The 13,810-nt window shown below is 39.6% G+C and overlaps 1 protein-coding gene across 1 annotated transcript; it reads left to right on the top strand.

Moving 5' to 3' along the window:
• Nucleotides 1-270: 270 nt before the first annotated feature.
• Nucleotides 271-807, top strand: LOC149005383 (uncharacterized). The gene has a single exon (XM_089135885.1). It carries the CDS (start codon nucleotides 271-273, stop codon nucleotides 805-807), a length of 537 nt encoding a protein of 178 aa, XP_088992011.1.
• Nucleotides 808-13,810: the final 13,003 nt, after the last annotated feature.

Raw genomic sequence — 13,810 nt, 5'->3', positions numbered from 1 at the left:
TTGGCTTAAAATAGCAAAAAGAGTATGGTCTTGAAATTGGATATTGACCAAAATTAGAATTGCTATCTATTGGAATCTAATTTATGTACTCTTTCATGTAATTGAAAATAGATGGAAAAGTTTGAAGGGTTGAACCTTAAACTTGGATAGAAAAGATGTTGTTTTGTTTAACAAAACTATATCTAGTATGATTCTTAAAAGCTAATCTTCCTACTGTTGGAGAGGTTGAGTCAAATGCATTAGCGGTTCAGATTTTGTTCAGGTTGAAATATGGGAGATAACACGAGTGTGAAGGCTCCTGCGGCCACGACTCAATCGGTCTCGATTCCAGTAAATCACCATGAGAAGCCTGAAAAGTTTGGAGGACTAAACTTCAAAACTTGGCAACAAAAGATGTTGTTTTATTTAACAACTTTGAATCTTGCGAGATTCTTAAAAGAGGATCCTCCTATTGATGGGAAGGATGGTTCAAATGCTCAAACGATTGAATCATGGAAACAATTTGATTTCCTATGCCGGAACTATGTTCTGAACGGCTTGACTGATGCACTGTATAGTGTGTATAGTCCTAAGGGTTCTGCCAAGGAACTTTGGGAGTCCTTAGACCATAAGTATAGATCTGAGGATGCTGGTGCTAAAAAGTTTCTTGTGGGTCAGTTCTTGAATTTCAAGATGATAGACTCAAAGACTGTGATGAGTCAAGTTCAAGAACTCCAAAAGATCATTCATGAAATTCATGCTGAGGGAATGACCATGAGTGAGTCTTTCCAAGTAGTTGCAATAATTAAGAAGCTACAATCTTTGTAGAAAGACTTCAAGAAATATTGGAAGCACAAAAATAAAGAGATGATTTTATTCTCTATTGATATATGTGCAAGTGTATTTACTTGTATGTTGCACTATGCATATATGGCAACCTTGGGTTGTGTTGGAAAATTTTTTTTGTTGATTACATTTTGTTGTAATCATATGAGGTTGCATGTTGCAAATTCATCAAGTGTATTTAGACTATGTGGATTAAGGAAATCCATAGTTGGCCATGAAAAGGGTCGTAAGAGATGAATGATGTAGCATAATTCATGCAATCCAATTCATTAGTGTTGTGTGCATGGTGCTTATGACTTACATATGGAGCACATACCAAATATATAAGGTTATAAAACTTTATATATATTAAACCCGAATTGTGGGGGGTTATGTGAATTTTCATGGAAAAATGAAAAGATTTGAGATCACGGCAGTCATGTGATAGATGACTTCTTTATCAGTTTATGACTGAAAGTAATGGATCTCGTAAAAATCCTTCAAATTAGAAGGTGGTAACCAAATTCATGATAGAATTTGAGTTTGTAGCCTTGGATAAATGTATGGCAAAGAGGCCAAACGGCAATGGAACTTCTAAGAAGATATTCCCGAGTTGGGTATATATGAGGTTATTTTTAAGGCATTCTAGTGGTTAATATTTGGTCCATTGAATTGTTATGGACTTATTTTGTGGATGATCATCCGGTTTAAACCACTACGATATTCTCAACTTGACCGCACCCATCCGTATGTATTAGTTGCTTAAAATACATTATTGATCATGATGGGTTTGAGAGGTGCAAGTTAAAGTTGTTTATACTATAAGAGATGTGAGGCATAGTCTCTTAATGGTTAGTGCACTTAAAATTTGTGGAGTCCATCCATGGACAGAATATGTTGATGCTCCATTAGTAGTAACTTGACAATTATGAAAGTGTATGCGCATACCTACAGATTGCCTCTATTTATAAGTTTTATCGGCAATGTGGTTTTGCAAAATTGTTTTATCTATAGTAAAAACTTATCTATTTTCATCTCGGATTTTTGCAAAACCAGTCTTGTTTTGTTATGGCAGTTTTGTATTTTGAGTTCCCTAATTAGTTTGGAACTTTTGGTAATTGTCAAGGCAAGCTACAAGGCTTGCTAGAAGGCAAGTTAGAAAGCAAGCTAGATGGCGAGCATCTCGTGTAGGAATGGACTGTATAGCTGATCAGCTTCATACTAGAGATTTATATATCTCAAAGTTACACGGGCAAATGAAATTTGTTTTGGTTTCTAGCATCTCTTATGCCTGCTATATGTATAGCTAAGCTTCTATTGAGAGAATGCAGAATGTGATGTATAACAGTGAGTCAAGACTCATATGTCGTTGACATAATACTGTTGGCTAATTGATCTCGAATGAAGTCATGACATATGACTATGTAAGGTCAAAAGAAAAGGATTGCAGATCCACTGACCAAAGGTTGAATTGAGATCAAGTTAAACAAACATCAAGAGGAATGGGACTCAAGCCCATGAATGAATAGGTTGATTACAGTGGACACCTAACCTAGTTGACTGGAGATCCCAAGATCTAGGTTCAATAGGACAACTAAACTGTAATGAACCGAGTGAGATCACTGTGGGGGTTCATCCTCTACCCATTCCTAAGATGAAAACAGTGATACCCGTATGGAATAGGTTAAGCTTATGCTTTTAATGATTCTTACGCATTGGACAAACGTTGGATCCGAGCGGAGTAATGCGGGTTACTCTTAAGTAAGAAATCACCTATGTGAGAGAGAAGAGGGGCCGCTTCAAAGGAGAATTGTGAGGGCTCAATTCTCTAGAAACTCTCGCAGAACCAGGACGATGTCCACGGCCAAAATGGACATAACCATGAGAACTGTAATTGTGTCAGGGGAATGTCTGTGTGGAGTATATCATCATTTACATAAATGGCAGACAGTTCAAGGACATCGCGTCTCTAGATCAGCTAGTAAAGTAAATATACTTTCACAAGGGAAGGTTCAAAGGCAAAACCTACCTATCCTATGCAGGCTTTCACCGTAGAATTCTATCACCTTGTCGGTCGTTGTTTATTTTGTTTTTCTTGTCATTTTCATTCATGTGGGGGATTGTTGGAATATGCTCTTTGAGCATGAGTGAATGTGAATGAAAATCATTCATATGGAGAGTTTGTGGAAATAAGTGCATGGAATACCAATGGACTATTTGGTGATTCATTGCACTAAGAGAGGTCATGAATGAAGGGTTATGGGAATACCTATGGACTATTGGGTGTTTCATCTCCCAAGGAGAATTCATGAATGGAGGTTATGGGACCTTCTATTTCCTAACAACAAACTTCTCATTTCCCTAAGATAATTATGGAGGGTTTTGGGGACTCTTGATTTCCCAAGAAAACTTCTCACTTCCTAGCTTGTTATTAAAGTCTAAAGCTTTTCATTTCCCATAACTTAATTCATTAAGTTTGGGGAATAAGTGACTATGGCTTTTCATCTTTCAAGCTAGTTAAAGAGACATTGATCTCATCTATAAATAGGGATCCCTCCTTGGTGAAGATAGTGGTTGTGTTGTGTTTTCTTTTATGATTTAAGAAGAATGCTAAGTGTGATTTAAGAGTCTTCTTAAAACGATTTGTGAGTGTTGTCAATGGTTTGAGTTTGGCTTCGAGTTTGGTTTCGTGTTTGAATCGTGTGGTGATAGAAGGAAGGCACATGTCAAGTTCGTCGTTGCGATATACTTTGTGCTAAGTACATCGTTGTTCGTCGTTGTATCCTGGGAGACAGACGTCCGTTGAATCCTCAAGCACACTGTGGAGGGGACGAATCTGTTTTAAGGAAAGCGTCTGACGCGCCTCGACGGTTTTCCTTTACTCTTCTTTTTCGGTTCAAGTTTTGTCTTTCCGGATCTTCTCTTAATTCTTTGTTCCCCTCATTATATTATCAATTGGGGGGGCCCCGTTTGACCCCACCCAACCCAACCAAACCAAAAAAAACCAAACAAAATCGTTCCGCCAAGCAACCGAGACCCACAAAGGGGGGACCCCCCCACCACCACCAAAGGAAAGACCGGATCCCCATGTCCTAATATTTGTGAGAGGGGTCTCGTCATTGGTCAGAACTCAGAAGTTCCAATGGGAGGTATGCGAGAGATGTCAATACCTCTTAGACCAAGAACTTCCCGAACTTCTAACTTCTAGACAGAGCAATGGTAGAGCAATGCGAAATTGACAAGAGCCAAGGTGTTGGAGGTCAGTCAAGGCCTGAAGGTCAAGGGGAACTAAAGCAGCAACTACAAAAGCATGAACTCAAACTTATGCCCTTAGTCTGAGTCGAGGAAAACGACTCAGGGTCAGCAGTTGAAACTTACATCACATAGCTCCTCGATCCTACCTCTGATTCTCAAAGGCGCTTGCCCCTCATCTCCAAAAAGATCAAAAAGACGCAATTTCGGTGCGGGTTTCGAGTTTAATACTTTTATTTCTAGAAATAATAATAGAGAAAGAAGTAGGACATGGCAAGGGGAAGGGTTCATCTTTTGCAGGATGATTGTATGGGTATTGGTTGATTCTTTAAGTCCTCTAAGGTCAAGCTTCAATTCATATATGCATTTGCTAACATTATTCATTACCCTTATTGGAGATGGTTCTTTGATGTTATAGGCCTTAGATTTCCATTCAAACCAGACATAGTAGCATATTATTATAAGCACTGAAAATGACCATGGATAAGTGCTTTGTCCGAAGGCCTAAAGGTCTTGTCGCCCAAATCCTCTTGGTCCATTGACAAGAAAGGAAAACGTGCCACACTGATTCGTCAGTTGGACCAAATAGTTCACTTCAATCCTATTTTTGAAGCATTTCCTCCATCACGTGGATCAGAAGCCATAAGGCGCATATTGTCACGTCCACCCAACTAATACCCTAACCGCGGTATCCGGATGTGTGATCCATAGTCCCATAGATAAGTTTAGGGTGATCATATACCCACATAGCACAATAATATAATCAAGAGCAAATAATAATTATTGTATAATTATATTAAGAAACAATCAAAGAAAGATCTCAGAATAAATCTAAAAGTATATTAGAGTGCCTAATAAAATGATACCAATCAGAGAAATAATTGTAGAGTATAACGGAAAATAACTCTATAGATCAATGCGGAAGTTAAGTCAAAACTCTAATGTATTACAACTAAATAGAAAGTATAAAAGACTAAGTCTATTCTAATTCTTCCATAGGTTCTTCGTCTTCTTCTTTTTCAACCTTCATCTTCTTCACCTTGAGCATCTTTGGATAAGCATCTAACTCATGATCCCAATGGCGAATAAGATGGTGTCTACTGCTATCAATAAGAGCCATCAAAGTGGTCTAGACCGGTGTACGGGTCATACCACTGGTCACCAGTTTCTCCCACTGAGTCTGCAGCTGTGTCATATAAGGAAGGGTCCTCCGCACTGGTGCATGGGATCTCTTCTAAACCTGCAAAGTCATCTAAAAACATATCCCCCAAAGGGTGAGCTCAACAGTTGTAAAATCCAGCTTTTACCTAACCTTGACCCGACCCGGTCATTGTTGTGTTTGTAGGTCCGAAGACCCGAAGTGGTGGTAGAAGGGACTTATGGGCCCTACTAGTTGATGACGTGGTGTCGAAACTCCTGTTTATGGACATTGATGATGCTGCTCCTTCCTTGAGCACATTATCAGTGTTAAGTTAGAATCTGCGCACTGATGAAGAGTGAGACAATTGAGATATCAAACGGACTCCTGTGCACAATCTGAAGGTACTCCCTGAAACTAGACCTCTTGAGTGTACTGTAGAAGAAAACCCCATGCAATTTGACCTTGTATAGCCTTCCAAGTCCACACCTAAAGTTGTTGAACTATTCTGAAAATTTTTGCAGAAACATGAATTGGTCGATACTATTGGTCGATACTATCGACCCAATGTATCGACCAACAATATTGCTGAACCTAGGTTTAAAGATTCTCTAGAATATTCTTCACTCTATTTATTTATTCCTCGAGACTGGAGCCCTATTCCAACGATTGCAACATCTGAGAACGTGGAAGAGCCTCTTAAGAACTCCTCCTTGGTAATGGTGAAGCATCTTCCCCATTAATCATTGCCAACCACTCACTTCCACTCTCTTGCTCTACTCTCAAGGTATGACTCTCTCTCTTAGTCACTTTCTCACTCATCTTTTCTCTTATTTTACTGTTTGGACCATGGCCAAGGTGCTGCAACCTTGCAAACACCTTGCCATGAGTCTTCTATACCTTATACATTGATGTTTTCTCTGATCTTGCTATGATTTACTTACCTCTTGATCATTAACCATGCATTTCCATGATTTATTACTCACCAACTTGCTTTATTTACCAAAACTGAGATGAAGCCTATGATTAACCTAATCTATACCTTGCATATGATTTCAATATTGCTCCTAAGGGATTCCCTACCTAATCCACTATGTTTTCCCCCAATTTGCATTAAGATATAGCCAATGCCATGATTAACAACTCTTGACCTTGATATGCCAATTTGGGGATTTCTAAATGGATCATTGGATTATGTTAATTCCTTGATAATTAGTGTCTCTATATCGTGCTTAGACTATTCCCCAAGTTTCGTATCGATCCGAGACCCAGAAGACCAAATTTGGGCCAAAACCCAAAAAGCCAGCTTGCTGTCCGAAATTCTTTTGGTCGATGCTTGTTGGTCGATACTATCGACCCAATGTATTGACCAACAGAGTTGCTGTCAGCAGCTTTTGCCTAGTTTTGATTCGTTCGATCTCCGATTGTTCTGATTTCTTCTCTAACCCTTCATATATGCTTGTTTAGGGTTTTAAGACTATTTGGGCCACTTGCTTGTGATCTTGGACCATCCTCCTCTCCAATTCAAGGTAAGGATAGTTATCGACATAATTACATAGGATGTGAAATTTTGACTTGGTGTTCCTAACCTAATGAACATAGTCTCTATCTCATATTCTTATCATGTTAGACTTGTTACATATGTCTTTCAACAGTAGCTTTGTGTTTACATTAGTTTTATTTCAATGTCTTATTATGTTTATCAATTTCAATATATATGATGAATTATGTCAATGTCATGAATCGAATGTTTACTATGATGTTATATCTTGTGAATTGATATGATGAACTTGGGCATGTGATTGCTTAAGTATAACTTGGGATTGAGGAGTACCCTACTGGTGTTTCTGTCCTTGGACATCAGAGGGAATAGTATGGGATATTCTCCAAAGATGTCCATCGACGCCTTCCCGGGTTATTGGATGACATACATAGGACTTGTCTAGTGGCATTTGGCTAGGATGTCCCTATCATATCAGACCCGAATCGGAAGGGCATTGAGACCGAACAACCCGTGGTAGTAGTGTGGATTTGTGGGTGCTCAAGACCGGTAACCACCCCGTGAGAGGACATAAATTGCATTGCGGTTACCCGAAAGGGGCCATTTATTGGTAAGGTTGCAAATGGCTAGACTTGGGCTCATGGGCACTCAAGACCGGTGAAATGATCCGTGAGGGGGACGCGAGAGCTTCCCGTCTACTCTGTTGTGGATGACCAATAGGGTTGATGAGTCCAGTGAGTAATATCCGTGACTCTAGTGTGAAGGATACCGGAAAGGATCCCGAGGGGGGAGGAATAGACGTATCTGGAATTGACATGGTATGATTAAGTAGATGACTTGCATTGGGCTAGGCTTTACCCTAACATGCGCCAATACTTGGACCAAATGGTGATGTGAGAGAGTGGTGACCGAAACCCCAACCATGGATTTGTTTGAGAGGGATGCAGGACCCAATTCCCCCTGGTGATAAGTGACTGAGACTACCTAAAGAAGTATGGTGCTACGGCTTAAAGCATGTCTACCCTAGATGACCAGCATACTTAGAGTTAGAATCATATCACATCATATGTCTCATATCATCTGCATCATTTTATGATTATCTTGGCTTATGTGTTGTGGAATAACTACCTTGCTGAGTTCTTTTGAACTCATTCTGCTTTTGTTGCAATATTTGCTAGATTACTCTACAGGTGATTACTCTGATGGTATATTCCTTGAGGCGGACCCGGATACCTCATACTACTATCTGGAGGCTAGCTACAATGAAGACTTTGGTGACGGTACCGAAGCAGATCCTTCGGCGTATCAGGCTTAGCCCTTGGATAGTTTGGGAGCAGCCATGTTGGATCTCTATGGTCTTCACTTTTGAAGAAAATTTATTTATTGTGGAGGAGACTTATGCATAGCTGCCTTCCCCCTTCTTTTGTGACAGTTAAACCTGGAGGAATTGTAATAACTTTAAACTTAGTTTCATAACTTGGGATTTGTAATTTACCAGTTTTGACCTCACTTTGAGCTTGATTGAAGGAGTGGATTCCGCCCACTACCTTCTTAATTTATCTGATAAGATATTTACTTCAGCACTCTGATTATCTTCGGTATCTCATTTCCGAATTCTATTATTATCAATTGCTAGTTTAATATTGATTGTTCATAATTGTGTTATTATCGATGTGGATGATGTGGTCCCTGGACTATGGATCTTCGGGGCTGTGGATCACATCCCGGGTATGCCAGATAGGGTACCGGCTGGGTGGATGTGACAACAGTACTCAGCAAGTAGTTCAATCACAATAAACAACTACAAACAGTTCAGAATCAAGCATGATGCAAATGATATGAAACAATGATGCAAGTATGCTTATAACTCTATATATGCTGGTCTCTAGTGGCAGACACACATTAAGATAAAACACTATACTCCTCTAGGTAGTCTCAGTCACTCTTCCCTCAAGCATCTTAGTATCTTGGGTTCTCCGTGGTAATTGGGTCAAGGTAGCCATCTCAGATATTCCATGGCTGGGGTTTAGGTTACCACTCTCTCACTCCACCATTGGTATGAGTATTAGCGCATGTTAGGGTTATACCTAGCCCAATGCATAATCCTCTACTAAGTCACATCAACTCAGAGTTAGATACCTCCCTTTCGTGCACTAGATAGTCTGTTCTGGTCTGATAACCTCCCTTCTGTGCCTAGGTATTCCGTTTTGGTACTTCCCTCCCTAGAGTCATCGTATCCTATGGCCCCAACCAACTCAGACTACGGACTATTAATCCTATTGGTCATCCACATTTAACAAACGGAAAGCTCTCATGTTCTCTCACGGGTTGGTAACCGATCTTGAGCGCCCATGAGCCCAGGCTTATTATGTGCGACCCTACCAATGAATGACCCCCACAATATGATTGCGTCCTCTCACAGGTTGGCTACCGGTCTTGAGTGCCCACAATCCCCATTGCTACCACATGTCACTCAGCCTCAATACCCTTGCTGAAGGGGTTAGATATGACGGGGTTTCCTATCCAAAGTCATCTAGACAAGTCCTAGGTATGACATCCAGTAGTTACGAAAATTTCTAAGGGGCACCATAGGAATGCGTCCCATACCACCTTCACTGGTGTCTGATGAATAGAAATGCCAAAAGGGTATTCCCCATTCCACAACCACAACTTAAGCAATCACATCACATCATGATTCCATAAATATCATAACAAAGTCCAATTCTACAATTTGACCAATCACATTCATACAAGTATGCAATTTACATAATGAAACATACTATGGAATTTCAGAAGTATAACATTATAGAAAAAGTACTATTACAGTAGCTAACACTTGCATACAAGTTCTAACATAACAAAGTATGTAATCGTGTTAATTGTGAGTGAATGTACTCACCTTGTACTCAATTCGTAAACTCTGAAGAAAGAGATCAGAGGGCAAGTCCAAAATCACCAAAATAACCTTAAACAAACAAGTATAGAACATAAGGAACAAACCATAATGATTGGAGATGAGAGGGAGGCAAAACAGGGAGAAGTTACTGTCCTAGCACCCTTTGGTCGCTTGGGCTTTGGTTGCATGGGGCGACCAAAGTAGGTCCCCTATGTATAGACAGCAAACTCCAATTTTTGTCGGAAACTCTTCATTCGACATCGGAAAACTCCGAAATTAATAGGAAAAATTCTAAAATAACAGATGGAGATTATCTATGAAGATCTAAACATCTAACAAGGTCATTGGAGTGAAGATCTAATAAATCACATAATAGGCTTGATCTGCGGATTCTCATAGAAGGACTAGAGTGAATGGGAATTCACTTTAGAGATAAGAAACCAGTAGATCATGATCAGAAAACAACTTAGGAATAGATCTAACATAGATTAGAAATCAAACAAATCAAGTAAGAATAAATCATGGTCATCATGCTAGGTTAAACAATCACACCGTGCTTTCCATGAAAAGAATATAATGAATGGGAATTCACTCTAAGACTATGAGGATCAGAGATTAGATCATTACAGTAGCATAAAACCTTCATCACTATCACAACGATGAGTTGAAATAGTAGAGAGCATAGATGCGAATACCAACCTTGTAGAAAAAGATTCAATGGAGGAATCTCCCATAGATGCTTGGAATCAACCTTGGGCTTGAAGAGGAAGCTCTAGAGTTCTTTTCATGTTCTCCAGAGGCTAAGAGGCAAAGTGGTACGAATTAGATTGAAGTTTGAATATATAGGGTTCTGAAAACCTAATTTTCCCTAAACTAGACAATTCTATCCCTGGAAAGCTTTGGTCGCTTGGCTTGGTCGCCTGTGGTGACCAAATCAATCGGCCAAGGCAGTGCCTTAGGTCAAATTGCTGAATTTTGGTTCCCGAAAGCCAAATCCACCACTTGGGTCCTCTACCATCTTAAGAAATGGTCTTACCTGACTTCGTAGGACCTCTGAAGGTGTCAACGCTGTACTCAAAGTCCATTTCCCAAGTCCATCTTCATTCAAGCTACATGTTCTCTCAAAGTCACTTAGGGTTTCCATAATATGATCTTCTCTATCAACCTCTGTTGGTTTTAGGTCAGACTCAATGGGTTCAAATAAGAGGGTCCATAGTTGTCTTCTACCTTGACTTTGGGTCTTCGGACCTACAACATAGATTTTCGGAATAGGGTTTATGCGGGGTTTCACACCTCTGACCTCTTTCTTTGGAGATTATGAATTGAATATAAGGTTAGTACGTTCACTCACAATTAACATGATTACATGCTTTGTTATGTTAGAACTCGTATGCAAGTGTTAGCTATTGTAATAGTACTTTTCTATAATGTTATACTTCTGTAATTCCAGATAATGTTTCATTATGTAAATTGCATACTTGTTTGAATGATAATTGATTTGATTGTGAGTTGGACTTTATTTTGATACTTATGGAATCATTGTCACACCCCACCCTGTGAAACCCAGCCCTAACCTTGACCCGAAAACCCTGTTGTTTGTAGGTCCAACAACCCGAAGTAAGGCAAGAAGTCAACTATGGGCCATCCCAGTGGAAGACTTGGTGGCTGGCTTAGAATCCATGAGTGTTGATGATAGTGTTCCATTTATGGAAACTGCACCCTGATGAAGAAGGAGTTAGTTGATGGACATGGAGTACTCTTTGACTTGGTTCGAAGGCATTTCTACCTACTAGGTAAGTCACTTAGTGTGTGTGCAAAACCCCTTCATGTTTGGATTTGAGCCTTCATTTCCTTGTTTTGGACTTGCTGTTCTGATTGGTCGACTCATTGGTCGACTGGGCCAGTCGACCAATCAATCGACCAATGAGATCTAATTTGTTCATTAGGTCTTTGCTTGCTCTATTTAAGTCCAATCTCGAGTCTACTTTGTATTTTCTGCCTCCAAACTCTTTGGAACGAACCAGAGCCCTCTGCAAGTCATCTCCCTTGCATCCTTGGTGATTTTCTTGACGGATCTTCGTCAAAACTCGTGCATTTACACAAAAAGGTATGTGATCATCCTCTTCTATGTTTCATCTTTGATTCTCCATTACTTTTCTTTCCTTTTATGTTTGAGGACAGTAGAGGTGATGTTGCATCTCTGTCGCAACCATCACTATACTCATTCCCTCTCTTTTCCTAAGGATCTAAAGCTTGGTGGATGATCTTCATCAACATCATCACTCGCTTTTGAAGGAAAACATGTATTCATCCTCTTTCTTTATTTAGATTGATGTTCTTCATTCTTAGATCTATTTTTCTAGAAGATCTATGTATGCTTTTCATGAATCCTTTATCAAATTAGTGATCCATCATCTTATAGTTTCTCGTCCATGATTTTGATATGAATTCTTCAAGAACCATGATTGATCTAATTATGGTAACTTTTTGTTTCCTAATTTGTAACTTGAAGACTTGATATTATTAGGGTTTTGAAGTCCTCTATATACTAGCATACTATCCTCACATATTCCTCTTGTTTAGTACCCTTTTGAACCACCACATTCGGTTTTGTATTAAAAAATCTTTGATTTTATAGGCCACTGTCTCTGTTGGTCGACTGCTTGGTCAACTGAGGCAGTAGACCAATCAATCGACCAATGAGGACAGCAACCTCATATTTAATCTGTTTTGGAAGTTTTGATATCTTTCCTTCTAGGTATCTTTCCTAATATGTTATATATACTTGTTTAGGACTTTCTTTCCAAGTTTAGACAAGGTCTTACTTGATCCCCAAGATCCTTTGCGAGTTATATAAGGTAAGGATGGTTATTTCCTTAATTACATAGATTGCATGATCTAGTTTCTATATTTGAATCTCTTCGAATTATTTCTTTAAATAGATTCTTACACTAATTTACTACTGACGCAACTATCTTGATTACAGTAGCATTACTTGTTTATGCTAATTAATTCATGTATGATTTACTTACCAATTATATGCAAGTTGGATGTTATTATTGATTTCTTTGCATATAAGAAGTTACCATATATGTGATATGATGGATTTATGTTTGTGAATGATTAAGTATAGTTTGGAAAGGAGAGGTGTCATTTTGACACTTCTGACCTTGGACAACTACGGGAATATTATGGGATGTTTCCGGAGATGCCCTTTGGACACCTTCCTAAACTGTTGGATGACATATTTAGGATTGTCTAGTAGTGTTTGGCTAGGATGTCCCGTTATGTCAGACCCTAATTGGAGGGGTATTGAGACCGAACGACCCGTGGTAGCAATGGGGACTCATGGGCGCTCAAGACCAGTAACCAATCCGTGAGAGGACATGGATCACATTGTGGATACTTTAAAGAGGCCATTTGTTGGTAGGGTTGCATATGGATAGACTTGGGCTCACGGGCGCTCAAGACCGGTAACCAACCCGTGAGGGGACGTGAGAGCTTCCCGTTTACCATATGTGGATAACCAATAGGGTTGAGGAGTCCGTAGTCAGGGACTATGAGGACTCTAGTGTGAAGGATACCGGAAAGGATCGCCAGGGGCGAGGAATGGACGTATCTAGATCTGACTTGATGTAATTAAGTAGGAGACTTGCATTTGCCTAGGCTTTGACCCTGACATGCGCCAGTACTTAGACCAATGGTGATGTGAGAGAGCGGTGACTTAACCCCCAGCCATGGAAAATCCCAAGGGATGAAGGACCCATTACCAACTGATGATGAGTGATTGAGACCTTCCTAAAGAAGTACGGTGCTATGACTTAAAGCATGTCTGCCAATAGAGACCAGCATACATAGAGTTAGAATCATAATGCATCATATGTTTCATATCATATTGCATCTAACATTGCTTTGAAATCTTGCTATTTATGTTGTTATGGATTAACTGCCTTACTGGGTTTCTTTTGAAACTCACTCCTTTTGTACAATATCTTTTGTTAGATTACTCTACAGGTATTGACGACTATGAAGGTCAATATGAGGAAGCGCAAACTGAAGAGGCATGCTTTACGCAAAGTGTTGGCAACTATGAAGATTACATTGAGGATTCCTCGAGTGGTCTTACTGGTTACCAGGATTAGCCCTACTGTGGAGTGGGAGCGTCTGAGCGTCATTGATGTAGTTTATGTTTATGAAGACATTCTTTATAAAGTAGAAT

This window comes from Hakea prostrata, chromosome 9 (genome assembly GCF_041222555.1).
Source record: "Hakea prostrata isolate BN-2017 chromosome 9, UWA_Hpros_2, whole genome shotgun sequence".
NCBI classification, from domain to species: Eukaryota; Viridiplantae; Streptophyta; class Magnoliopsida; order Proteales; family Proteaceae; genus Hakea; species Hakea prostrata.
This window is presented reverse-complemented; position numbering and strand designations above follow the sequence as displayed.